Here is a 25,532-nt window from a genome sequence, read left to right on the forward strand (position 1 = left end):
GCTTTTTGATTTTAAGAAAACAGAATGAAGGAAACTTTTCTTTGTCCTGAGATTGGACTGAAAACCTCAGACCAGAAGTGCTGAAGTCCAGTATTCTACTTGCTGCTTTAAAAGATAACATAATTCAGAAGAATACATTCAAAATGAAAAGTTCATTTGGTATTCAAATATGATCATTATAACTCTCCTCCTTCCCAAGCCTACGTTTCTTTCCTATACAAAATCCCAGGGAAGTTCTCCCAGTCTTGGAAAGCATTAGCTTGGTGCTGGAGAGTTGCTGCCAGTGAAAGAATCATAGAATCAGTAAGGTTGAAAGGATCGCTAAGGTCACTGAGTCCAGTCATCAGCTCATGTCTGTAATCACTTTAAACCATGTCGCTCAGTCCCACCACTCCATGATTCTTGAACACTTCTAGGGATGGTGACTCCACCACCAGTCTGGGCAGCCTGTGCCAGTGCATCACTACTCCTTCTGAGAGGAGATTTTTCCTAATATTCAGCCTGAACCCCCTCTTCCCCCCAGTGCAACTTGAGGCCACCACCTCTTGAATCCCACAGGAGGAGAAGACCAATCCTGAATGCAGCAGGACATCTCTGGGTTGGGTCCTGCTGTGCCACATGCTGCATTTGGCCTCTGAGGCATTGCAGCAAGAATAGCAAAGCCCTTGGGTAGCAGGATGTAGAGGTGGGGGTTTTCCCCCACGTTATTTTCTCCACAGCCTTTTTCTCCTCTGAGGATGTAAGGAGCCTAATCCTGCTGGCCTGCAGTCAGCATGCCATAGCCAATCCAACTCTGGTGGTGGATGCACAAGAACAGCAACCAGTCCTGTAGCTGAGCTGGGGGAATTGGTTCTACTTTCCTCCTCCTTTAATGCCTCAGTGACATGGCAAACAAGGGGGAAATAAAAGGCTGAATCTTTCCCTGCTGTTTATTTTGTCCTTAAACAGATCAAAATCCCTTCATGCAACACCCAAGCTGGGAAAGTGAATCTACCAGATTGAAAAAGAGTGAGAGAATTATAACAAGAAAAAAAGAGAGGGGTGAAAAACAGGGAAGAAATCTTTTGGGCACAGGCAAACAAGTGGGGGGAGCAGCAGGTCTGCGAAGGCAGGGTGTCTGCAATCTTTGTGGCGATTAGATTTAATGGGACAGAAACGCTTCTCTCCTTCACGTCCCCTCCTCCTCTCAGCCTGAGGGGGGAAAGGAGGGAGGTGGTGATGGGGGGGGTTGCGGCAGGAGGGGAGAAGCTTTGAAAGAATCTTTGACGTCAGCCTCACCCTATAAAAAGCTGGCAAGGAGCTGAAAAGCGGAGAGCAGAGCTCGTGGAAGAGTGAAGATGCCAACCCCCAACATCTCCACCTCTGCAGCCAAAGGCTTCCGCAGGGCGGTGTCGGAGCTGGACTCCAAGCAAGCCGAGGCCATCATGGTAAGACAACTCTACTCCACTTCTTCCCTCTCCCCTGAAAAATGCAGCCTATCCTCCAGCAATAGGCAGTGGTAGACAGGCATAGAGGGGCCAACACTATCTCTAGGGGTGTTCCCCAGCCCTGGCTCTAGGCCAGGAGATGTAAATGACCCCCACACTCATCTCTACATACTGATGTGTGAAATGCAAAGAATTAGGGGGACAAAAGCTAAAACAAATGCACCCTCACCCCCCCTGCAGCCAAAAGCAACTAAAATAACCCATCGAGCTAGGGCAGGAGTAACAAGGCATCCCCAGCATCTAATACAATTTGAAAAACTTAATGCTATACTTCATTGCTAGATGTTAAGCTGCAGAGATTTCATCTGTTATAGCATAATGGAAAAGTGTGAATTTCATTTCAGACAACATGCAAGGTGCAGGCAATTCACTCAGTTTGCTGTTGTTCTCTCAGCACATCCTTCCCACATTTCTGCTCCCATCCCCTCATCATTATTTAGGGGCCCTGTTTTTACCTTAAGGAATACTTCTGCACACACTGAAGCTGCAGATATCAGGGAAAGGAGAGAAAACTTCCCGCTGGGCTGTCAAGTGCCTTTAGAAAGCAAATTCTAGTAAATCCTTTGGGTAGGCTGTAGGGATGGAGCACTAACCCAAATGGCAAGGCAGCCAGGAAAAGGCTAGAGACCATGGGCATGAGACAGCTCTGTGGGTCAGGGAGGCGACCAGGCTCTGGATGACCCCTGATGGCATGGGGAGGGGACACTCCTGGGATACTTAGCAGGAGGAAACATGGTGGAGGCACGAAAGGTGTTTTGGAGCATGCAGCATGCCAGAAAGCAAGTGAAACAATTAACAAACAAAGAGGTAAACTCACTTTCAGTAGTAAATGAAAGTCAGGGAAGTCTTTCCTCCTGCACAGGCATTTCCACCCTGGCAAAATAACGAACACTTAAGTGGCTCTTCAAAAACAGGGATTTTCAGATTGCTTTGTCAGATCAGTACTTGAGATGCTGGCTTGTCTGGCAAAGGGGTGAGAGTTTGGTGATTGGGCAGGCGGGGATGCTGTGCTGTGTTTGATGGGAAGCGTGGCCTTGGGTGCAAGGGCTGCAGGAATCTGGGTCCTTTGGACATGCTGGCACCAGTGTGACAGCCTGGAAGAGCAGACATAAAACTTCAGATCATCTCTGCATCCCTTCTTAGAATAGTAATCCACAGAAAACAAAAAATAAAAAATAGCTCTCCTACCTCGTGTGGGAGACCTCCGCAATCCCTTGGCTTATTTTGCTGGCTTGCACTAAGCGAGAGGCATGACTCTGCATTTGTGTGTGGCAGCACTCAACCCCAGCCCTCACGCTGTTCTAAGGCCATTGGCCACCCAGTCCCTACCAGCACCACACCAGCAGGTCAGAGGTGAGCCCTCTGAGCTTTGCAATCCCAAGACTCACCCACACCAGAAGGTGTTTCACACACCAGCTGTGACAGCCAGAGATAAACCCTGTGGAAAATTCTTCAGGTTGTATAGATTTTCTGCTCATAGTTTTTCTTTGCAAGATATCTTGTATCTGTAACAGGGATTTGGTTACAGAGCGTTTAATCAGGAGATGGCAGCTGGAAGCATAACAGCAGGAAAAATTGCCCGGGATTGTTACAAATAATGAGCCTAAATGCTTTAATTCAAAGCATCACGTTTTTAACAGCTAGGCACACAGAACTGGAGCAATTTCAAAGAAAGAAAAATTAATCCTTTGTGCAAGGTGAATGACCAAGTCAGACTCAGATCCCAGGGAGGTAAAGAAGTGTTCTGCAAAATTAAATTTCTCACTTTAGCTGGACAGGCACTGAGGGAGTTCGTCCACAGGGAAAGTCAGAAATCCCGTGTAAGAGCGTCTTCCAAAGAATAGAAGTCGTTTATCACAAGAGATCATTTTGCCTAGTTTATATAAAAAACGGTGCCTAATTTCCAGAAAAAGGAGGCAACATCCTGGGGAGCATAAATGTGAGAAACAGAAGAGATGATGCTGAGAGGAAAAGCATCCATGCAGCAAGCAGGCAGACCCCTCCCGACGTTCTCTTAAACAAAAAACTGCCTTGCCCTTTTTTAATAAACTTCCCCATTCCAAGTGTGAATCTAAGCATCTCCCAGAGCCCCTAGACATGGACCAAACCCCCTGCTTCTGCCTGTTGGCAGCACGGTTATACCATCATAACTCCTCCCAGCAGAAATTTAACTTGATTTATGGGAGTCTGGCTTCCCTCCTTCCATCCTCTCCATTCCAGAAGAAAATCCCTATTGCACTTTTGCACCTCTGGGCATAATGCAATAAAACTTCTTTAGCTGAAACACTTTGTACTGCTGAAAAGCACGGCCCCTGTGTCTGACCCAAATCTGTTTGCCCTGCTTATTGCAGGCACCTGAAAGCAAACACCAGCTTAGCTTTAAACACTGTAGCAATATAAAATACACGCTTAAAGCCAAGCATGCTCTCACAAGTTCTTAAAAGTTAAGACCAGGGTATTTATTAGAGGTCTCTTCTCTTTGGGTGCAAATACCACCAAATTAGACAAATGGCAATGCGCGCTTATTTGCTAGATGGTATTTTTTGGTGCCTCTAGGAATAAAGTAGCTGAGGATCAGCAAATATCACTTCAGAGGGGTTTCTTTATTAAAAAAAGAGGACAAGGAAGAAGCGCGTGGGCTGATATCTAGAGAAACGGTGTTTTTCAGGCTGCATTTCAAATGTCAGAGGGAAGCCGTGAAGCTCTGTGCCGCTGAAGCATCCAAGAGGGTTCTCAGAGGAAACGTCACAGTGGGCTTCAAAAATAATGGAGAAAATAGGCTTAGTAGTTGAGCAGGCTGTTTCTCATAGGGAAATATTCTGCAGAGTTTCAAAGGGGAGGGAAAGCATAGTTTGTTTGGCATCTATTTACCAAATGCATTCATTAGAATTAGAGGATAAAAAAATTTTGAAAGGCCAGTCCATCTCTGTGAGTGGATGCTGAACGGCCTTACAAGCTATCCCCTTTCAGTGGTTTCTTTTAGCAAGTTCTAAGGCTCTGTCATCTGCTTTGAGTGCCTAACACAGAAAATTGGAACAAACTGAATTGCCTCAAAGTGGAAGGCTTACTGAAGAAAGACCAGAAACAAATAAGTTGGCATATGAGCTATTAGTGTAACAAAAGCAGCAGCAGTGAAGGAAATGATGGTTCATAGCTCACTGTAAATATAAAAGAGCCACTTAACATGGCTCCAGGCACAGAAGTGCAGCAGTTTAGCTGTAATTCCAAGTAACCATAGGGCTTAGCTGGGACAAAACAAACCACCAGAGAAGTGGGAGGACTTTTCAGGTATGCATGGATGCGGCTCCAATTATAAATCAGTGGGCAAGCATCCACTTAAATCAGAAGAAAATATCTGTGGGATATGTTTTTACTCTTTCAGTGCGGCTGGGGACATACGGGCACAGGGCTGTGAAGAGAACATGAAGGCTTGTGGTGTGCTTAGGCTGGTGGTCGCACTGGGCCCTGGGAACAGATTAGCTACTGTACTAATACACCTGTAAATAGTTCCTATTTCCTGGCCAGGGCACAGGTGCAGGCTTCAGTTGCACCTCACAGCGTGTCCTTTTCTTAAATGATTTTGTGTTTATCTAGCACCTCTCCCCTTCAGTTTATGAGACTCCTTAAAACAGTGCAAGATTGTTTCTGATTTTCAGTTTTTGAAGAATATATACATATATATATTGCTGGGGAAGCTGTGGGAGAAAAGCCCACTTCAGTCATGCTATAAGCATATTCGGCTTTTTCCCCAAAAGGTCACATTTCTGAAAGTTCAGTCTAAAGCCTTAGTTCTCAACACTGGATCTTCCTTTGCAAAGCTGAGCAAGTCAGCCCAGCCTTTCCAGTCTCCCTCTGATGAGGCACTCCAGTCACACCTCACGCAGCTACCAGAGTTGCCTCTGATCCCCCCTACAGCTCCGCAAGAATTGTTACTTATTTCTATTCTGCACTCAGTCTCCACGGTTCATTGGTAGACGCCAAAGCCTCATTGAAGATGCCAGGAAGGAACGAGAGGCTGCAGCTGCAGCCACTGATGCTGCAGAGGCCACAGAGACAATTGTTTTTGAGGAGAAGGATGGGAGAGCCATGCTGAACCTGTTCTTCATGCTCAAGGGTGCCAAGACCTCTCCACTCTCACGAGCACTCAAGGTGTTTGAGGTGAGTCTCTAACCTGCTTCATTGGACTCAAGGAACATTATGCTTCTCATGGTGGTTTGAAGAGAAATATCCCTTGAATCTACCAAGGAAGATTCAAACTAGTTCTGACTACTGCAAGTTAAGAGTTAACTGTCCGCATGATCTCCCCACAGTCATGCTCTAACATGCCCACACTAGGAATGTGCTTTTATACCACTCTGGGCTTGACTTTGCTTAATTACTTAAGTCAGGCACACAATTTCACACCCACAATACACACCCATATTATTTGTAGCATACTCTGACAGCACCCTCTACTGCTCAGCACTATGTGCACTGGGCTCTGATCAAACATTCAAAACACACCATGTGCCCTACATGGCTACAGAACAAATTCCCTTTCCACAGTACTGATCAGTTACTGGGTCAAGACTTCGATAATCTAAGAATTGAGTGTTAAAGGTTGTGTTGGTTCCTCCACAGAAGTGCATCCTATAAATAGTTTTAAAACTGATGAAAACTTATATCTGATTGCACTTTCGTCCTCTAGCCAGCAATATAATCTTCTATTATCTAGGATCTCTGTACCATGAATGGAAAGATTGTGATAAGTACTGGCTATTTAAACACTAATCAAAACATGACAACTTGTATTTATGTAGCTCATTCTCATCCAGAAGGATTCAAAAGTGTTTTGCAAACTGGGGATCTGTGCTATGTTTTATCTATAGTAGTTTAATCTCATTAACTTCAGCAGCGAGAGGACAATTTGTTCCTATTCATCAGTCACCTGGATTATAAGGGACCTACATAGGTTTCTAGTCCAACTTTCTGCTCATAGCAGGTCTAGTTGCAGTGTGTTACTCACAGCCATGTTTGTTAAGTAGAGATTCTACGGTCTCCTTTGACTGTTTGTGTAATGTTTTACTGCCTTCACGGTAAAAAAAAAAAGTTTGTTTGTTTGTTTTTTAATGTTCTCACTTCCAGTTTGTATCCATTGCCTCTTCTCCTACTACTGTGCACTTTTTAGATGAGCTTGGCTCTGTCTTTACACCTTCCCACCAGGTACCAGGTTAAAGCAATCTGATTTCCCCTGTACCTTCACCTCTTAAAGCTGAGCAAATCCAGTTCCTTCTTTCTTTCCTCATATAACATGCTCCAGCCACCTGTTCACCTTGCCAGCCATCCACTGTACCTACTACAGTATATCAATATTTATCTTCTACGGGACACAGCACACCACGTGTGGTCTTCTTCAACACAGATAGAGAGGAGGAATCACATTCCTTGACCTGTTGTCTACAGGCTTGTAACTACTAGTTAGTAGTTACTTGCTCATATATTAATATTCTCTATTACTACACAAGACTTTCTTCCCTACAAAATTCAAGCCCTTGTGGGGTAAACCAGATTATCAGCAACACTACATCACAAAACTGCTACCTAACAGCCATAAACATTAAAAAAAAAACAAACAAGCAAGCAAGCAAACAAACAAAAAAACTGTTTTGGGGGGGATAAGTATTTTCCTGAAATTAGAGAGCATTATAGCTACAGCCCATGCAGCACCATGTCTGATAATCTTCTGAAAGGTGTTTCAGATTTTTAACACTTAAAAAAGATCTTGCATTTTCTCTAGAAGGATGATTGTAAGAAAAACTGTTTTCTGGGCAACATTTTGTTCTTATTTCAAAAGAATCCCTCAAACACATGTGTCAAGCAGAAGTGTAATACTTTTCTACCATTTTATGTCACCATGATTGCGTCTCCTTCCTAAGAGAAGCACAGTGCTGCCAGGAAAGTAAAATAAATAAATAAATAAAAACCCATCAGTGTAACATTTCAAATGCAACACACTGCTTAGCAGGTATGAAGCATGGAGGTGTAGGCTCTTGTACTTGGCGGACTGCACGTTACAGTGCATTTTAAGTCTATAATTTAAATAGCTTTTAAACATCAAGGAAGAGACGGGCAGCTTACATCCAAATATTATTTGTTTCTTTCTGGAGAAGATTACTTGCAGCATCAAGATCTGCTTTGGGGAAAAAAAAAAAAAGCAAAAAAAAGCAAAAAAAAAAAAAAAAAAGCTCTTCAATCTTGTCACAGAGAGAGCTTTAAAGATAATAAAAAGACAAACATGTCAAGCCACAACAGAGAGAGATTCATTTCCCAGATCCCTCTGGCAATGCAGGTACAAGATATGAAAGCAGACGGGCATAATGACATTTTCTTCATCATAAACCAGGCTGCAGGGAAGCTGGTTTCGCTCTGCTGTATGTGTTACATGCAGTCAAAGCATAGGTAATGCAATCACAGCTGTCAGATTAATGCAAAGGTATTGATTGTTGAGTGGACAATGTAATATTGAAGTTGGTAGGTACATTCAAAAACACAGTCCTAAATTTAATTTACCTGTGGCATCACATCTGCTCCTTCTCATCTGCCTCTGATTAACAAAAGAAATAATGCTCTTTCTTCTACCAAAGATATCTCAGAGACATTGGAAAGGTTGTGTCATTGTCCATGGACTTGTGCTTGTACTCTAGATTTTCACAGAGATAAAGAAAGCATCCAAAATTCTACCAAGACCTTTTGGAAGACTGTAGACTCTGTTCTGTCTCCTCCTTATTTTTATGTGAATTCAGTTCCAATGATGAGCCCCAAGTAAGTACTAGAGTCTGAGCAGAATTTAGCAACCTGCTTGATGTAGAAAGAACAAATGTTCCTCTTAAACCTCTTCCTCTACTCCTCAAGAACCCTCACAAAACAAGCAAAACAAACAAACAAAAAAAAATTGAGGAAAATGATGGGGTGCAAGTCTTATAGGAGTATTTATGTCAGTCACTGTTGACAAGAATGAGGTTAGACTCTTCAAATCACATTAAGTAGCAATAAGGTGGCTGTTAAATCACTGTCACAAATCCCTCAGGAGGGCTATCAAACATGAAATGCGGATGAGATCCTGTTTCTCAGACGAAAAACTAGACAACCCACCTATTCACATTTTTTCAGTGGCTGGCTTAAAAACAAATTAAAACGTCTACAGATTTCTTTCAGCTGTAAATCAGCAACTAAACGATCACTTCAAATTTTATGCTCAAGTGTGGGTGTATTCGTCCATAACTGGGCGCGTAGTGGGTGAGTTAAACCTCTTTTTCTACGGGTATCAAACTCTTGCGATGGCAGACAAGGGGGACCTCGCGCCCGGAGACGGCGGTTCCGCACGTTCAGCACCACGGCCAGCACCACCCGCCGACTCTCGGGCTGCTCCTTACTCCCCTACATCATCTCCAAAAATCGACTAATTAAAGGAAAAAGGGGACCATAGGAAGTTGCTTTCCACCCTACCCATTTCCCCTCTCAGAAGCAAAACCTGGATAACGGATAAGCAAGTTTACTCCAGTCAAAATAATTCTTAACACAGCAACAGGGACCTCCCCACAGACGTACACATATGGACATCTTTGGAAAGAATCGGTAGTTTTTTCAAGTGTTACAGACTTGTTTAATGCTTTTGTTCTTCTTTCCCATGTTCTACAAGACATTTGAAGCTAAAATCCACCACTTGGAGACAAGACTCAGCCGAAAGCCCCGTGAAGGAACTGCTGAATTGGAGTATTTTGTGCGCTGTGAGGTGCACAGCTCTGACCTCAATACTTTCATTAGCTCCATCAAGAGGGTAGCAGAAGATGTGAGGACCACTAAGGAAGACAAATGTAAGAAAAATATAAGATAGTCGATTTGTGTGTGTGTGGTGTGGTTGAGTCAGAAACAGGGCAAAGATTTCAATATTCTCAGAAAAGAAGTGATACTGCCTAATGAATATGAACGAGAGAAGACTGCCTCAGGATAACCTCCTTGCACACTTCTCCACAAAGTCTCACATTCATCCTTTGCTTCCACAGACAACTTCTCTCCTCTTTCCCCACAGTTCACTGGTTTCCCAGAAAAATATGTGAATTGGACAAGTGCCACCATTTGGTCACCAAGTTTGACCCTGACTTGGACTTGGATCACCCGGTGAGTGTATGGGTACATATCTGCATTTGAGTCCTGAGCCAGCTCTCAGCAATAAGGAGCTAGAGAACAGCTACTCATGCAGCTGGTCAGGGAGTCGTACTGGAACCACCAGTTGGTCCAGTCAGCAATGGACTTTATCAGGTTAGAAATTTAGTAACTGATTAAAAGCATTGTGTTTATGTTTCTATTTTTCATCCTAGGGCTACTCTGATCAGGTATATCGCCAAAGAAGGAAATCAATAGCAGAAATTGCTTTTCACTATAAGCAGTAAGTATCACCCCTCACATTCATGCAGGAATAATACCATGTCAAAACAGCCTATTGAGAAGTAATTAATGCTACTTGCATGACACCTCTTTTGTGTTTTCTCCCATTTAGCCTTGCCACCTCCTTTTGTGTGCTTCTTCTCTCCACGCATTCCAGTTCCTTCCTAATTTAAAAATGTCTGTGGTCATTTATTCATATATTGATACAGTCAGAATAAACTCGCTGCATAACAAAAGCTGCGTATAATTCCACCAGATCTCCAACTTAGCTATGAACTGTTGCAACTCTTTTAGAATGACATCTAGTCTCAGCTTCAAAGTTTCATATACTGAAAAAAATCATCATATGTCCGGAAAACTTATTCCAGTGGTTCATTATACTGATTGAAAAGGATGTTTAATTTCAAAACAGAACATCAGTAGATTTAGCTTTTGCCCAGTGGATCATACACATCTTTCATAGAGTTCTATCACTTTTTTCCACCTCATTATGGTATTTATAAACTCCTAACTCTTTCTGATAAATTAAATAGATTCCAGTTATGGTCTCATAATTGTCTTTTATAGAATTAAGACTATCTCTTGCACTGCTACTTAATACTCTCATTCTGATGTAAGTAGCGATAGCACTAAATCTCTTCACGACATCAATCAGAGCTCCAGTGTTCAGCTGGGTTGGTAAAACACTCCCTAGATCCTATTCAGTAACACTGCCTTTCACCACAGTGCCTCTTTTAGCAGCACTTAAATGTAGATTCCTTTAGTGAGCCATGCTGAAGGCAAGCTATGGATATTACCTGGATCACCTTCTTGAGCCATCTGCACACTTGATGTGATCCAACCATAGCTTACTGACTGCTCTGTTAAATTACATGTTTGATGCACATTCAAAGCTTGGAATGTATACAATGGTAGTTTTTTGTCTTGTACTGATATTAAATGCATAGGAAGTAACTGCTCCAGCAAGATAGCCCCAAGGGACTGAGTATAAATACTAAGATGATGCACCCATTTAGGATGCCTTTTCTTGCCTCTCAGATTAGCTTTTATAGGCTGCTGTGTAACATCCCTTCAGGCTCTTAATGGAACAGGAACTATGCTTTATCACTGTAATATATGAATGTCTCATTTGTTCAAAAATACAGAACAGAAAGATTTAGGGAATAGAATTATGATGCAGAAAAGGCAAGAGCACCAGCCTTCTTTATTTCCCACTTATAATAAAGAACGTCTTTTCTTGCTGTCCTTAGTCTCATGAACAATATATATTTTTTTCCCCTGCAGTTCAAATGCAGTTTAGTTGTCTTTATTATCTACTTTTATTTCCCAGCCACTGATTCATTCTAATAATCACCAGCTCCCTGCAGCTTAGGCACATGAAATTAATTTATTCTCACAAAAAGCTTCCCATTTTTTTCAGTGAAAACCATATTGACTGGAAATACTAAGCCTGCTAAGCTTCTACTCATCCTTTGCTTATTTATAACTTCCAGTGAGATTTATGCTTTTCTGCCTCCATTACTGCACCTGTGCAAATGACTTAGTATCAAAAGTTTGTCTTTCCTGTCACCTTGTTTGTTTTAAAGAAGTTTGATCACCATCATACAGAGCTTCTCCAAAGGGCTTCCTTCTCAACGGGGAGAGGAGCTTGGCTTGTGCTTTTCTACTGTCAGTAACAGTGCATTTGCCTTGCAGTGGAGACCCAATCCCTCATGTGGAGTACACAGCAGAGGAGACTGCTACTTGGTGAGCGCTGATATAATCCATAACTCATGACTTCAGCATTAGAAACTGGGAATCAAAACCTGGATTGTTGTAGTGATTTGCAAAAAGACTCCTAAGAGCTTCCTCCAAGAGAGCTTCCCCAGAGAGAAAGTTATATCAGTCAGGGGCTACCAGTGAGAACTCTGACTCTTAAATAAGGCCACATTTTGTTTATATTGACTGTCTAGTACAGCTTCCGGAACTGACATACAGGAAATATTTTAATTTCAGTTAATGCCTTTAATACCATCTTCTGACTTTGAAGGTCAGTGTAGATATGACTGATGCTTCATGCTCCTCCAAATATGTACATTTGTGTGCCCCTATAAACATGCAAAGAGGCAGACTTAGTTCTGCAGAAAGCACAGAACAAGAAATCTAGAAGCATGAGAACCTGGCAGCATGTGTCTGGAGGAAAAAGTGGCCAAATCATTCACTGTGTCACCTCTTGTCCTGAAGGAAGGAGGTATACAGCACTCTGAAGAGCCTGTATCCAACCCATGCCTGCAAGGAGTACCTAGAAGCTTTTAATCTACTGGAGAAATTCTGTGGCTACAGTGAGAACAACATCCCCCAGCTGGAGGAGGTCTCCCGCTTCCTGAAAGGTGAGTACAAGCTCCAGATGGAGCAGAGAAAAGCCCAGGGGACCTGGATCTGGGGCTGCCAAGGCTCCAGCACAGAAGTGGCAGCTGCAATGAGAAAATCTAAATATGGAGGATGAGAGGTGGTTGAAACCACAACTAAACAGGGTTAGTACTACTGAAAGTCAAGACCATCATCAACCCACTGAACAACTAATGAACTCCCTAGTAGAAGCAGGAACATTGGTTTTGGCAGTGAAGGAGCTGTTTATCTTCCAGCACTGAATATTTTTCTTTAGATGCTGGAACCATAGGACAACAGCTCAGCCTGTGATCTGCCCCCTCACACAAAGCCTTGTGCTCTGTTTCAGAGAGGACTGGCTTTCAGCTCCGGCCTGTGGCCGGTCTGTTGTCTGCACGTGACTTCCTTGCCAGCCTGGCCTTCCGTGTGTTCCAGTGCACACAGTATATCCGCCACGCGTCTTCACCCATGCACTCCCCTGAGCCGTGAGTACTGCTGGCCCTGGCAGCCAGCAAGGAACATTTGACTTTTTCCCTAATGGGCAAGCTATCTGCTGCTGACTGCATTTTCCTCCTTCCCCTGGGCAATGGCAGGGACTGCTGTCATGAGCTACTGGGGCACGTCCCAATGCTGGCTGACAAGACGTTTGCCCAGTTCTCCCAGGTAAGGTAGTTTTCTGCTGCTTCTCCCCAAGAGCATAAGGGAGTAGGTGAGAACCCAAACGGGCCTGATTGTCACACTCCTGGCAAGGATGCTGCCTGGAGGTGATCTTCTCCTCTCCACCCTTCTTTTGGGTTTTCATTACACCACATCAGTAGTTGAGCATCGCTTTGCTGAAAGGGGTTTCTACAGGACATGACAACATGCTCTAAATCAATTGCAATAGCACATCCAGCACTTATTTGTGGTGAAGATATCTGCTAGGGACAGATTTTACAATATATAAGCACACCTGGGTTTCATACTTGTTCCTTCAACGTGTGACATGACTGCCTCAGCTCCAAACTTGGCTGATGCCTGTTTGCTTTTGGCCTTGCCTCTTCTTACCAGTCTTACACCCTTCTTCTAGGCTATAAATTGAAGAATACTTAGCAGCCTTTTAATCTGAGTGCAACTAAGCAATGAAAAAGACTTGGCAGCTCAGGTAGACTATATCTGTTGTTTCCAGGCAATAGCAACAGAGCAATCTGAGTGTAAGGGCCTTGCTAATTGTCTTTCAGTAGTCATCAAGAAAGAGGTGGGTTTAAGGAAAAGGTGATCATGAGTAGTTTGGTGGTGATGAAGGAAGGGAGACCCCAAGAATGGGGAGAACATGGGAGTACCAGTCTGGAGGTGCAGTGGGGCAGCTGGAGAATGACCACAGCAGGAGCCACCAGGCAGGGGATGTGGGCAGCAGGGAAAGGGAAAGAAGAGATCAAGAAAGGATGTGCAAAATAAACATTTCAAACAAGTTGCTCCAATAGAAACACTGGCTAATGTAAATTCCCTGACACCAGCTACAGAGCAGGTTATAGGATAGACGAATTCCCAAAGCAACATCTTCATATTTCCTTTCTCTCACTATCCACAACAAAAGATGCACTATGAGTTTTCAGAAATACTAACTGGATGCTTGTACTGTGTAAGAACTGAATAACTGACCAAGCCCCTCCATGCTTAAATGGATCTTGCTGCAAATCTATCCTGACATCGCTCTTATATTCCCAGGACATTGGACTTGCATCTCTGGGAGCAACTGATGAAGAAATTGAGAAACTGGCTACAGTAAGTTTTTCTGTCAGCACCAGATGAACCCCAGTTCCTCCACTAGAACGTTTGTGATGCTAGAGGCGCAGCCTGGTACCCCTGCATTTGCATATTTAGTGTCCCCAAACAAGCTGCCCCCAGATGATCATGCAGAACAGAGATCAGATGAACAGCAGAGCTCACTTGCACATTAACCCAATTTTCAGAGGCACCAGAGTATCAACGAGCATCATATTTCTAACAGCACTGCTGGGATTCTTTGGTACAGGATTAAATTACATTCACTTCCTCTGGCTCTACCTCAGCAAGGTGACTGGCCTGCTACAAGGGCACCCAATGATGGCACCATGCAGTGGCCAGTGGCACAGTTTGATCTGGCATGGCAGAGGTTTAGTTTAACACTGCGCTCTGGCAGGGCTGGCTTCAGGGTAAGAAGGCAGAGGATTATCCTTCATGCAATTTGGTGGCCATGCCAGGCACACATTCATTCAAATATCTCCAAACCCTCACCACAGTGCATGGACAAGGAAATGGAGTTGTGTCCACCATTTGTTTTTCTTTTCTTTTTACAGCTTTACTGGTTTACAGTGGAGTTTGGACTCTGCAGACAGAATGGGATAGTCAAAGCCTATGGGGCAGGGCTCCTGTCTTCCTATGGGGAGCTCATAGTAAGTCCCAGCACAAATTACCACTGTGCTCCAGACTCTTTACTGCAAAACCCTTCTTCTTCTGAGCAGCTGCAATGCCTTTTGCTGATCTATTCTCCATTTCTGGCATGTTTTCTCTGAGTTCTTTGATTTCACACTTAATTTTTTTCCACTGTGTCCATAGCACTCCTTGTCAGATGAACCAGAGGTACGGGACTTTGATCCTGATGCTGCTGCCGTTCAGCCCTACCAGGACCAGAACTACCAGCCTGTGTATTTTGTGTCTGAGAGCTTCAGTGATGCCAAAACCAAGCTGAGGTAGGACTGGGCACTGAGGGAGACCCAAACAAAGGAACATAAAGCTATATTATTTCAAAACAGGGCTTAGCACCATAGCTGCTTCCAGTATATAATCTCAGAAGAGATCTAGAAAAGAGTTCAGTTAGGTCGTTCAAAAATTCAGGCCTAAATAAACACTACTCCATGTAAAAACTGGGTGAAAGTAATTTATCAGTTCCTACAGGCCCCAGCTTCTCTCTGATTGGGACACTAACTATCCAGCAAAAGGGGGGCTGGAGGGTTTGGAACAGAGAGACAAGCACTCATTGAGGCAAGGCTGAGGGAGTTAAAGAAGGGACAAATCTAGCACAACTCCCTAATTCTCATAAGGAGATAAAAATCATCTCCAGCTCCCAGGAGAGGTTGGGCAACATAGTAGAGAGTTGGTGGGAAGTCCAGAAGACAGAGGCTCAGAGCACTCATCACAACTTCCTCTGCTTCCTTGCCACAGAACAGCCAGGTCAACACCATCCAACCAACACAGCAGTCTCCCACCAGCACGTGTCCCTCTGGAACACATCAGCTGTGTTTTATAAAAGATTCAAGAGAGATGCAAAGAACTGCTCAAAATGTTTTTGATCTCTGAATTCAGGAGGCAGAAAAAATGTTTGTCTTTCAGAGTAAAAGCTGGGCAACTTATGCATCTATCTTTCAACCAGAAAAAATCCCAGCCATTATTAGTAGCTTGGACACAAGGAAAAACAATTGCATGACATGGATCTATTGGAAAAAGGGAGTTTTTCTTTCTGTAGTGTGGTTAACAGACCCCATGCATTATCTCACTAGCATAAACTTGGTTTCCACATCACATGCAACTGCAAACAGGTTCAGACTGTAGGGGTAGCTCTGTGCACAGAAGTAAGTTCAGAATAACATCTTGGCCATAGTCAGAGTGATTTACAGGAGGAAAACTCAGTCCTACCACATTTAGTTGTAAGAAACTACTGTGTATATCATTTTGTCTTGGCATAGAGAGGGTGTATGTTGAGACAAAGCATCACATAGCCTACATGACTTTGCAGATCCCACAAATGAGATATTTCACACAAATAACCTGGCAAGTTTTGTCATATTTCAACTTCTGCTTTTACGCCACTCACTTGCACTACTCATATAACCCAGAGTCCAAATGCTCAAAAGCAAGCAGCTAGGAAACCCTTCCTCTCACACACAGTCTGCTTTAAAAAAAAAAAAAAGCACCCAGCTATTGGCTCATGGGTCATTTCCTTGCATTTAAAAGGGGGAAAATACACTACTTATTCAAACTTAGGCTCTACTTATTCAAACTTAGGCTAGAAAATGTTGACAGTGGCAGGCGCTTTAAAAAAAAACCCAGCTTGCAGCTTTGGCTATGTGACCCCTGGTCTTCTCTGTAGCCAGTGATGGTTTTTCCCCCAAATCCTGGTAATCAGACTTCCTACAGCACACAGAATCAGCCCAGGGCACATTAGAGGAAGCGATGCACTTCCCGTCTGTGCAGACCTATGACAGCCACAAGAGGGTACCCTAAGCTAAGCAATTCAGGAGCAGAAGGGTGAAGCTTTAGCAATGAGCACGCTTGCCCCAGTGCTTGTTTCTCCCTTCATCATCACAGGTCTTTTCAGTCTGAGATTTTAGCTGTAAGTACACAAACGTAGATTCCCAACTCAATATTCAGAGTCAAAAAAGAAAAACCTACAAACCTTGTCAAGTGCACAGACGTAAGCCTTGGAGCTGAATATGAGAAACCTTCCTCTTGCTGTGTTCAGCACGACCTCCTTGAACACTTGGCCATGTAAACCTGGTAACAAAGTCTTGCTCTTGAGATGTGCCAGAAGTAGTCAGTGTTGTCACTCAGGTTCAGGCTTCAGTTGGCCCTGGGTGTGAAATGGTATAGCATTACTTGGCTCATCCTGGTGATGCTATTCCCACCCCTGCGCGCAGGTCTGACCTGCTGCCTCAGTCCTAAACTAACATGGCCTGCAGCTAGTCAACTCCTCCCCAAGCAGAGATTAGTAAACAAGTGAATGACAGAAAGGATTTAGGAATGCAATACTACAATGCCAGAGGTTTTCCCTGCAATTAGTGTCTAAATCTCCTTGGTATTTTCGAAAGAAAAAGAAAAGCAATTAAAGTAGAAAGTGTCTGGAGATAGCCATAGGGTGACAAGTTCAGAGTACTCTCCTGTTTGGTGCAAGCCCATGTTTTCAGCCCCAAGAAGCTTGCTGTCAAACTCAATGTCCTCCTTGCTGAATGGAGTGATCTCAGTCACCTCTACAGCCCTGTGAAGATGGGAAACCAAATCTTCTGCGTTAAGTTGGATGTTCTGTCTAAGAGAGACATTTGCCTGTTGTGATCTGGGTGAACAGTGATGGGGAGGAGGAGGGCAGGAGCTGTGCTCAGGACCTGTTTCTTGTACCAAGACTTTGTACCCTTCCCTTACAGGAACTATGCGGCACATATCAAGCGGCCCTTCTCAGTGAAATACGAGCCCTACACCCACAGCATCGAGCTCCTGGACAGCCCCCAGACCATCTGCCACTCCCTGGAGAGTGTAAGGGACGAGCTTCATTCGCTGATTAACGCGCTCAATGTGATCAGTTAATAAGAGAACTGAGCTCTTCCATTCCCCTCTGCCCTCCCATGTTCCTAGTCCATAACTTTTAACTGTTGCCTCCAAACATTTGCACTGCTGCCCATCCTCATGCTACCCCAATTTGCCACATTGGAGTGTAGGGCCAGCTCAGAGGAAGGCAGAGGGACAAACCCAAGGCCTGGTGGCATCTTGGGTGACTTTGCTTTTGACTACTGGGAGAGCTTTAGCACTGTCCAAAGACACAGGTCAGGCTACAAAGTTGAAGTTAAGAGTTTTATACTAGGTGTCTAAATGCAAAGAAGGGAGAAAAGCTGCTTTACCAAAAGCCAGTTTCATTAAAAGGAAAAGAACAAGAAGAAAGTAAAAGCTATTTTTTTGCAGTTTGAGAGAATGAGGTAGTCTGCCTTTTTAACTCCAAAACCAGTCCCTATAGCAATTCCACAGAGGACACCCTGTCTCCACCACCTCAAGCCTGTTACAGCCCCTTGCACTTAGGAAATTCAAAGCTGCACAGGAGCACTTCTGCTGGAACCAAGATCATGACATTTAAGATCCCAGCTTACAGCCTTCCCTCAGCTTCTTGATAACAAGCCCCTGCTCTCACAGCCCCACCAGGACAAAAGTAGCATTAGAGCATCCTTGAAGCTCTATACTGATCTAAGCCAGAAGTATCTGCCTAGCATAGAGGAGCCCCAACCTACCTGTACCCTCATCTCAAGCACCACAAAACAATCCCAAACCAATAAGCAGAGCCTCCAAACCCTCTTTTAAAAGCTCCCACACCTGAGACTTCAGCAGCCCCTTTTGTCATCTGCAGCTTCAATTGACTCCTAATGCCTCCCACTTCTCACCTTCCTAGCCCCACCTGTGTTGCAGTTTCCCTGATGGGAGTTCATCAAGGGAGGGACACAGATCACAACCAGCTGTGCTGTTGGTGCTCAGTAACTCAGCTACTGCCGCTCACAGCAGATAGCAGCCACAGCTGTTGATGCTCATGTGTGCTGGTGGCCTTGGACAGCCTTGGTGCTTGAGTTTATCGGTTCTGGCACTCAAATCCCATGGCAGAATTTCACACGCTTTCAATCCTCCAGCACTGCACAAATACAGCATCACCTTGTTTTTACATAGCCTAATATCACTGTCACCTGATGTAGCTCAGATGCATGATTAATGCTATTGCTATTCACTTCTGAGGAAAGTAGCCTACAATTAAGATGCTCAAGTCCAGTTTCATCTAGCTTTCGCTGTTGATACAAATCACTTGCTCTGGCTCAAAGCTCTCAGTTTTCCTCCCCCTGTTTCTGCCCTTCTTATCTTCTTGCCAGCTGTCTCACAACTGAGTAGTTTGCTTAGAAGTGTGGCCCAAGGTTATGCAGCTGGGCAGTATCAGAGCTGGGCTTGGGATGCACAGAGGCAGCACAACAGTTAGGGGGACAGCAAATTGGGGAAGTATGAGTAGTTGTTTGCATCATCAATAGTAATGTTTCTGTAAAGACTTATATGGATTTTTATCATTTATTCCTGAAATATTAATTTCTGCTATTGAGCAGGTATCCTCCACTACTTACAAATGCCATCACCCTTCAACGTTACCTCTACTGTCACTCAGTCATAACAGCTTAGAATTCCATGCATATTTCCCATTTCAGATCTCTGTTTAGGTATATTTAACCCTCAATTCTCTCAAATTGTAACTGGCTTGATGTTGACAGCGCAGTAAGTCTCCCATTCGCTTCAAGAATCCTTTCTGCTTTCTCTCTTATTTGACCCCCTCCTAAATTCCTCCTCACTCAGGCATTTGCTCAGAAGAGCATTACAGAAATCAGCAGTTCAGCACGAGGTCTGGCTGCTTCTCCTCCAATTGGTCCTCCTTGGAGAATTGTCCCGTAAATGAACAAAACTACCTATTTCATTCAGCTGTTGTAATTTTAGAACATTTTTCCAAAGCTTCAGCTATGATTTCCCAATCTGGGTGGATCCAGATCTTTGAGCTGCAACTCTCAAGGTTCCCTTAAGAGCTGTAACAATTTTTTATTTGGGATCTTAAGTTATTACTACCGCATTAAGCAGCTGCAGCAAGGTAATCGAGGCTAAAGCAGGCTAGGTCACAGGTTAGCTCTATCACTATGAAAAGGACACTGGTTTGGCCTCAAAGCCCATAAAGGTTGCCTTGGATTCTCCAAGGCACTTCACAGCCATTTTCTGCCTTGTTAAATGTCTATAATTAATGCAACTTATAAAAAGAACAAAGCTGTTAATATGGAGTGAGGAGCCAAGTTAAAAATTCTTGCAAACTGCCGGAGACCTCAACTCCTCCGCTTTGCCTCGGAGTTTGCATCGCTGCACCATGACTCTCTCAGCTGCTGCTTGCTCGTGGGGCTGTAGTAAAATCTGTTGCCCTACAAAAATAGAAAATAAGCAAAGCTCGAGGCATAAACCAGCACTGCTCGTATGCAAGCACATAAACAGATCTGCTGCAGCCGCTCACGCCAGCATGAGTGAGTGGCAGTCCCTTACTCCCGAAGTGGGACAGGCTCACTGAGCAGGCTGGGTGCTGAATGCTTGTTCCTTTCTATCCAATTTCTGATATATTATTTGGCCCCCTACTTCACTTTTGCATCGTATCATCACAGAATGGCTTAGATTGGAAGGGTCCTTAAAGCCCACCCAGTTCCAATCCCGTGCCGTGGGCAGGGTTGCCAAATACTAGATCAGGCTGCTCAGGGCCCCATCCAGCCTGGCTTTGAGCACCTCCAGGGATGAGGCATCCATAGCCTCTCTGGGCAGCTGTGCCAGTGCCTCACTGTCCTTTGAGTAAATTGCACACTTCTATGCCATTTTTATAGGCTTCACTTGAGGCCAAATATAAATTCCTTGCACTCTTTTTATAGTACCTTGTTCTCTCTCTCTCTCTCTTTTTCTTTTTTTTTTTGGTAATGTTATAACAGTCTGAGATGATTTGGTCTCATTCAGCCAGGCACAGTATCCATCCCTTCTTTTCTTTTAGTTGATTCCTGGCTGGGGCTGCTGTAAATAAACTCAGAGTCAATTTATATACTTACTCACTAAATTGTTTCTAAGCATTGCGTTCAGCCTTCTTACGTGCTTTAGCTTCCTTCACATATATTTTATTCCCACTCTCCCTCTAGGCATGTAAAATAAACATCCAGTTTTCTTTCTGGGTGTCCCACTATCTGCTTACCATCACCCTTCTCACTATATGACAACCAGTATTTTACTGTAGTATCAACAAGGTAGCTATCTGTAAAGAGATACTGGATTTATGTCTTCTACTGCTTTCTATGACAGCCTGTGCTTTTGCTCCTTGCCAACATCCTTTCTCTAGTTCCCTCATTCCACTAACAACACTATCCTCAATAATTTTTCCTCTCTGTACAAGCTTAGCACTCCTTTGGACACGCAGTACCTTTGGCTTATTGCTGGTTTCCTTTCAAAGAACATCCACATTTAAACCAATTTCTTCTCTTTGTGCTTAAGAGTAGAATATGAGTAGATCAGGGTGCAAACAAAGTATCAACGATGAAAGCTATGAGGAGCATCACAGACCAGACCTGGTTTGCTCATGGTCAGGGAAATTTTGGTCTGGCCCTTGGAGAAGGGGGAACACACACTCTATTGGTATCCGTTTTTCTTCACTATTTTTCTGTAACAGTACTGATCCCACAGAATGATCTCACGCTGAAATTCTTACTATCAATGACTTTCCTTCAAAGGTATGTTCTGTTGTAGGAGCTTTTCAAGCAGCAACTTCTTTTGCTATAGGTAAATTGTCATTTCACTCCTTACTTTGCCTCCGTTCCTTTTTTCTTCTGTAATTGTCATAATGCTTTGATAGTAGTAGCAAAGTTACAGATACGGTGCCACAAGAGATCCAATCCTCCCAGCAGTCTCCAGAGCTCAGTCTGAGCAATGGGAGTCTTTTATTTCACAGAAATTTTAAGCTTCCTCACATCTATCTTGTTTTGCCAGTTCCAATTCCCCAGCAGTTAACCTGGGATTGCATTAAATGTGCCGTATTCAAATTGACTTTAAATCCCTCTTGATCTATTAATTTTAAAACTCAGATACCTCTTTCTTGTAACTCTTCTTCTGTGATCTCCAGAATATCATCTACACAATATCTTTTCTGTGTCCTCCAGAAATCAGCGTTCAAACACTTTCTGAACAAAAGTGTGTGCAGCAGGGCAGGTGCTTGGTCTTGTGGGATTCAAGTAAATATTGTTTGTCTCTTAATGTGAAAGCAGCTCTATACATCGGTCCTTCTCTTTTATTTTGCCACATGTGAATCATGGAGTGCATTTGTGCCACTAGTTCTCCTAATTTATCCCCTGTCCAAGGAGGCTGGCTGCACTGTGACTGTCAGGGGAGTGGAGACACCAGTGCTCTGCTGAGATTGGGTTGTGAACACATAGTCCTGCTGATATACGAGCAATTTTTTGTCAGTTCTTTAAAAGCTCCCCATATTCTCTAGCATAATGATTCATGTTGACACATCCTTCTCTTGCCTATCTGCTGTGGCAGTCTGTTCTGCTGTACCTGCCTGTCCCAGGACGGCAGTCATTTTTTGTTGTGGGATATGCTGCTATTCTTAACTTCTTTCTTTTCCCATTTGTTTGCATCATCCCTGAAATCATCTTCCTCAGATGGTTCCCAATCCAGTTCTCTCCATCACTTCCTGCAGATCCAGCAGTTATTTTTAATCTTTACATCCCAATCTGCTTTTGCAAGCATCTAATTTTAGCTTCACATTCACTATGATCAGGTCCCTTTTGCGCCCTCCCTTGCTCCAGAGAGGTTCACTGCACTATATACATTAATCCCTTATCTTTTGCAGTTTCTCTCTCTTTTTCTAAGCTCATCTGCTTCTCTAATTGCCATTGCATCTCCTTATTGCCTTCTTGGGCCACTAGATGGTATTCCTTTTCTAAAGACAACTTATTTTAAGTCACTTGATAGACTCTTTTAAAAGCACAATTTTAACACTGGAGCACTTGATATCCTGGCGTTGCCTCTTCTCAGCCAACTGAGATTATTGTTACTGCTTCTCATAACAGCCCCCTAACAGAGATGCTGTATACTTGAATCTCGATCCTTGCTCTCCCATATCGGGGAACATTTGGCTTGTATCACCCATCAGCTTCCTGTGGGCTGAAGCAACACCAGGAGAGGCACTAGCAGCCTGGGCTGTAATCTCTGGTATTGTTGGGATTTCCTGTAGCCCTCCACAATTTCCACTTTTAAGCTTTTCCTGAGTCTTGTCAGAATTTTCCCAAGCTTTCAATTTCATCTTAAGGTATCCCTTACATTTGGTTCATGAGGCTGGTTGGACTTAGAGTTGCTTTGTGAGCATAATGGAAGCTCTGAGGAATGTTGCTCCAAACAAAGGACTTTGGTCAACACCAATGTGTCCCTCAGTCACACTCTCCACCAAAAGATGCTACAACAAAGTTCTTTTTTCTGTCAGTGGAACAAAAGTGTAGGATGATGTGCTTCTCAGAGCTAAGTATGAGCTCACGTCCTTTGGGTTGGATTAGGGGTCATCACAAGTCTTATGAGGGAACTAGGATCGTTTAGCCTGGAGAAGAGGAGGCTTGGGAGAAACCTTATGGTTCACTACAGCGACCTGAAAGGAGGTTGTGGCGAGGTGGGGGTCAGCCTCTTCTCCCAAGTAATAGAGATAAGACAAGAGGGAATGGCCTCAAGTAGCACAAAGGGAGGTTCAGATTGGGTGTTAGGAAACATTTCTTCTCAGAAAGGGTGGCAAGGCATAGCAACAGGCTGCCAAGGAAGGTGGTGGAGTCACCATCACTGCAGGTGTCCAAGAACTGTGATGGATGCGGTTATTGGGCATGGCAGTTAGTTGATGGTTGGACAGGGTGACCTTAGAGCTCTTGCCAACCTTTACGACTCTTTGATTTTATGGGAGCCTTTGTGCCATTCCCTTAGATTTCATCAAATGTGGCTGTGAGTTCTGTGAAAGGTGACCAGGAGAAAGCTGATGTGATAGTACATGAAGCATGGGCTGGGCAGGCAAGGGAGGAAGACAGGACAAAATCTTTCCTCTGAGCCAATCCCGACATACCCTCCCAGTGTGTCCCAGTGTATCCCAGTGCCTTGCTGAGTGGTCTCTGCTATTGTCACTGCTGCTGCTGTGGATGGATCTGCCTTTCTGTCTCTCTGCATAAAGAAATATGAAACAGAATTATTTTTCATTTTGGAATCATGCTGCTGCTGACATGATATTAAGAATAAAAACTATATTTCTGGTCTAGCACCCTGAGTTTGGCTCTTGTATCCTTCTGCTTCCTAAACCCTGGTCTGCCATCCTGCCTGCAGGCAAAATGCAGCCTGGGGCCCATTAGGACAGGAGAGCTGCAACTCTCACTCATGCAAAATATGAACTCTGAGATGGAAAATGATCCCTTGTTTGTGGATGAGCTGATCTAAGCCTTTCTTTGCCGGCCTATTACTAATTGTGAAATTATGCATGGAACAGTAGTTGGGAGGTCTTTTTTTTTTTTTTCTTTTAAAATAGTAACACAACAGGAGTCTTGCCTTCACTACATGCTTTCTCTCCCAGTATTTCCCACTATTTCTGCTTAGTTCCAGTAATGTGAAATGAGGAGGATTTATTTCAACACTGGGAAGATGCCTTTAGTAAAGATTGCAAACGGGTATTCTGCCTATGCCAGATCCCTCTTCCTGTAGCCCACTCAGTGCAACCCTCAGATGCTTCTCTGAGACCGAGAACCCCAAGCTCAAGGAGATTATACAGAGATACAAGCACCTAGTTCTTTATGTGATTTGCTGTAAAAAAAAAAGTCACTTGAGGGAAATAACGGGATAAAACTGTCAGCAATCCTCTCTGACCACAAAAAATATGTAACTGATATGCCCTCAGGCAGTGGGAATATACATGACTTTTTCCAGGCATTAAACAGTCTGGATTGCAAGTGACTGAGTTAAGCAACCTTGGTCCTAAAGGTGTTGAACATCTTCCTAAGGGCTATTAGGGATGGATCCTGCTTTCTTAAGCACAGGGATTACTTTAGATAACCTGAACTACCTGCTGCATTGATGTGGGAGCAGAAGTTGGGGCACAGAGTTCTCAGGTACCACAATGGCCCCTGGAGATCACAAGAGATGCCCAAGGCCTTGTAAATGTGTCCTACTCCACAGCTACTCCTATACCTAAGGAAACAAAATCCACCCAGTGCTACCAGTTTGGCTTTTAAAGGAAAGCCAGGCTCTTCTTCTGGTTAAATCTCTTCCAGAATAGCTGACAGAGGTGGATTAATGCCTTGCTGACACAGGTCTGGACCATGCATCCAGACACTCCAGCACCGTCTGAGAGGGAGTTCCCTCATTTAGGACTTGTAAGGATAGCCTGTATCTTCATAGCGCTCATTAAAGTGTTACAGCTGTAATGAATTCATCTTCATTACACGCCTGGGAGGTAGAGGAGTGCTCTTGTCCCTGTAAAAGGCTGACAGATAAAAGGAGGCAGAGAATCAGAGAGACACAGACCAGGCGCAGAGCCTGAAAAGTAATTACATGCCTAAACAGCTTTGGGAAAAAGTGTCTGAGTGGCAGATCTGGGGCTTGAACCTCTGTCAGCTCCCTCAGGACCCAATCTTTCTTCTTGTGCCGTGATGCCACGGATCAAAATTCAATTATTTACAGATCCTACAGTGGCAGGTATACACACACATCCCTGTCCCCCAGAGATGGGAATTGATTTCGATAGGGCTGTGACTGACCTGAACTGTCATTCGTACTTCTAATCCAGCTCAAATAATTTTTTTCCCTGAGGACCAGACAAGATACTGCACTTTTGCTATTAAAAAAAAAAAATAATAAAGTTTTTATTTTTCCTATACTTGTTAATTACAATGTTTGGGAAAACGCAAAGTTTTCAAGAGGAAA

General features: G+C 43.7%; 1 protein-coding gene and 1 long non-coding RNA gene across 3 annotated transcripts; one reads left to right on the forward strand and one right to left on the reverse strand.

Moving 5' to 3' along the window:
• Nucleotides 1-1,326: 1,326 nt before the first annotated feature.
• Nucleotides 1,327-17,905, forward strand: TH (tyrosine hydroxylase). 2 transcript variants are annotated; one of them, XM_031614047.2, is made up of 13 exons: nucleotides 1,327-1,427; nucleotides 5,442-5,645; nucleotides 9,166-9,340; nucleotides 9,556-9,644; nucleotides 9,845-9,912; nucleotides 11,607-11,657; nucleotides 12,135-12,280; nucleotides 12,628-12,763; nucleotides 12,872-12,941; nucleotides 13,986-14,042; nucleotides 14,597-14,692; nucleotides 14,856-14,989; nucleotides 17,435-17,905. In XM_031614047.2, the coding sequence occupies exons 1-13, from the start codon at nucleotides 1,338-1,340 to the stop codon at nucleotides 17,592-17,594; spliced, it is 1,476 nt and encodes a 491-aa protein (XP_031469907.1). In that variant the 5' UTR covers nucleotides 1,327-1,337; the 3' UTR covers nucleotides 17,595-17,905. The 2 variants fall into 2 exon arrangements, with proteins under 2 accessions (XP_031469907.1, XP_089996708.1); XM_090140582.1 differs by having other exon boundaries at nucleotides 1,338-1,433; nucleotides 5,436-5,645.
• LOC116242980 (uncharacterized) lies at nucleotides 4,088-18,362 on the reverse strand. The gene is made up of 3 exons (XR_004169855.2): nucleotides 18,287-18,362; nucleotides 16,693-16,866; nucleotides 4,088-4,242 (listed from the first exon to the last, which is right to left on the reverse strand). It is a non-coding gene; the product is annotated as an uncharacterized LOC116242980 (long non-coding RNA).
• Between the last annotated feature and the right edge of the window lie 7,170 nt (nucleotides 18,363-25,532).

This window comes from Phasianus colchicus, chromosome 5, assembly GCF_987193195.1.
Source record: "Phasianus colchicus chromosome 5, bPhaCol1.hap1.1, whole genome shotgun sequence".
NCBI lineage: Eukaryota > Metazoa > Chordata > Aves > Galliformes > Phasianidae > Phasianus > Phasianus colchicus.

What these genes read in the sequence shown, in the direction of transcription:
- TH (XM_090140582.1), top strand. Translation starts at nt 1,338, where the DNA reads ATGCCAACCCCCAACATCTCCACCTCTGCAGCCAAAGGCTTCCGCAGG. An exon ending in GCAGAGGAGACTGCTACTTG is followed by an intron (nt 11,658 to 12,134) that starts GTGAGCGCTGAT and finishes CTTGTCCTGAAG; the next exon opens with GAAGGAGGTATACAGCACTC. An exon ending in CCCATGCACTCCCCTGAGCC is followed by an intron (nt 12,764 to 12,871) that starts GTGAGTACTGCT and finishes GGGCAATGGCAG; the next exon opens with GGACTGCTGTCATGAGCTAC.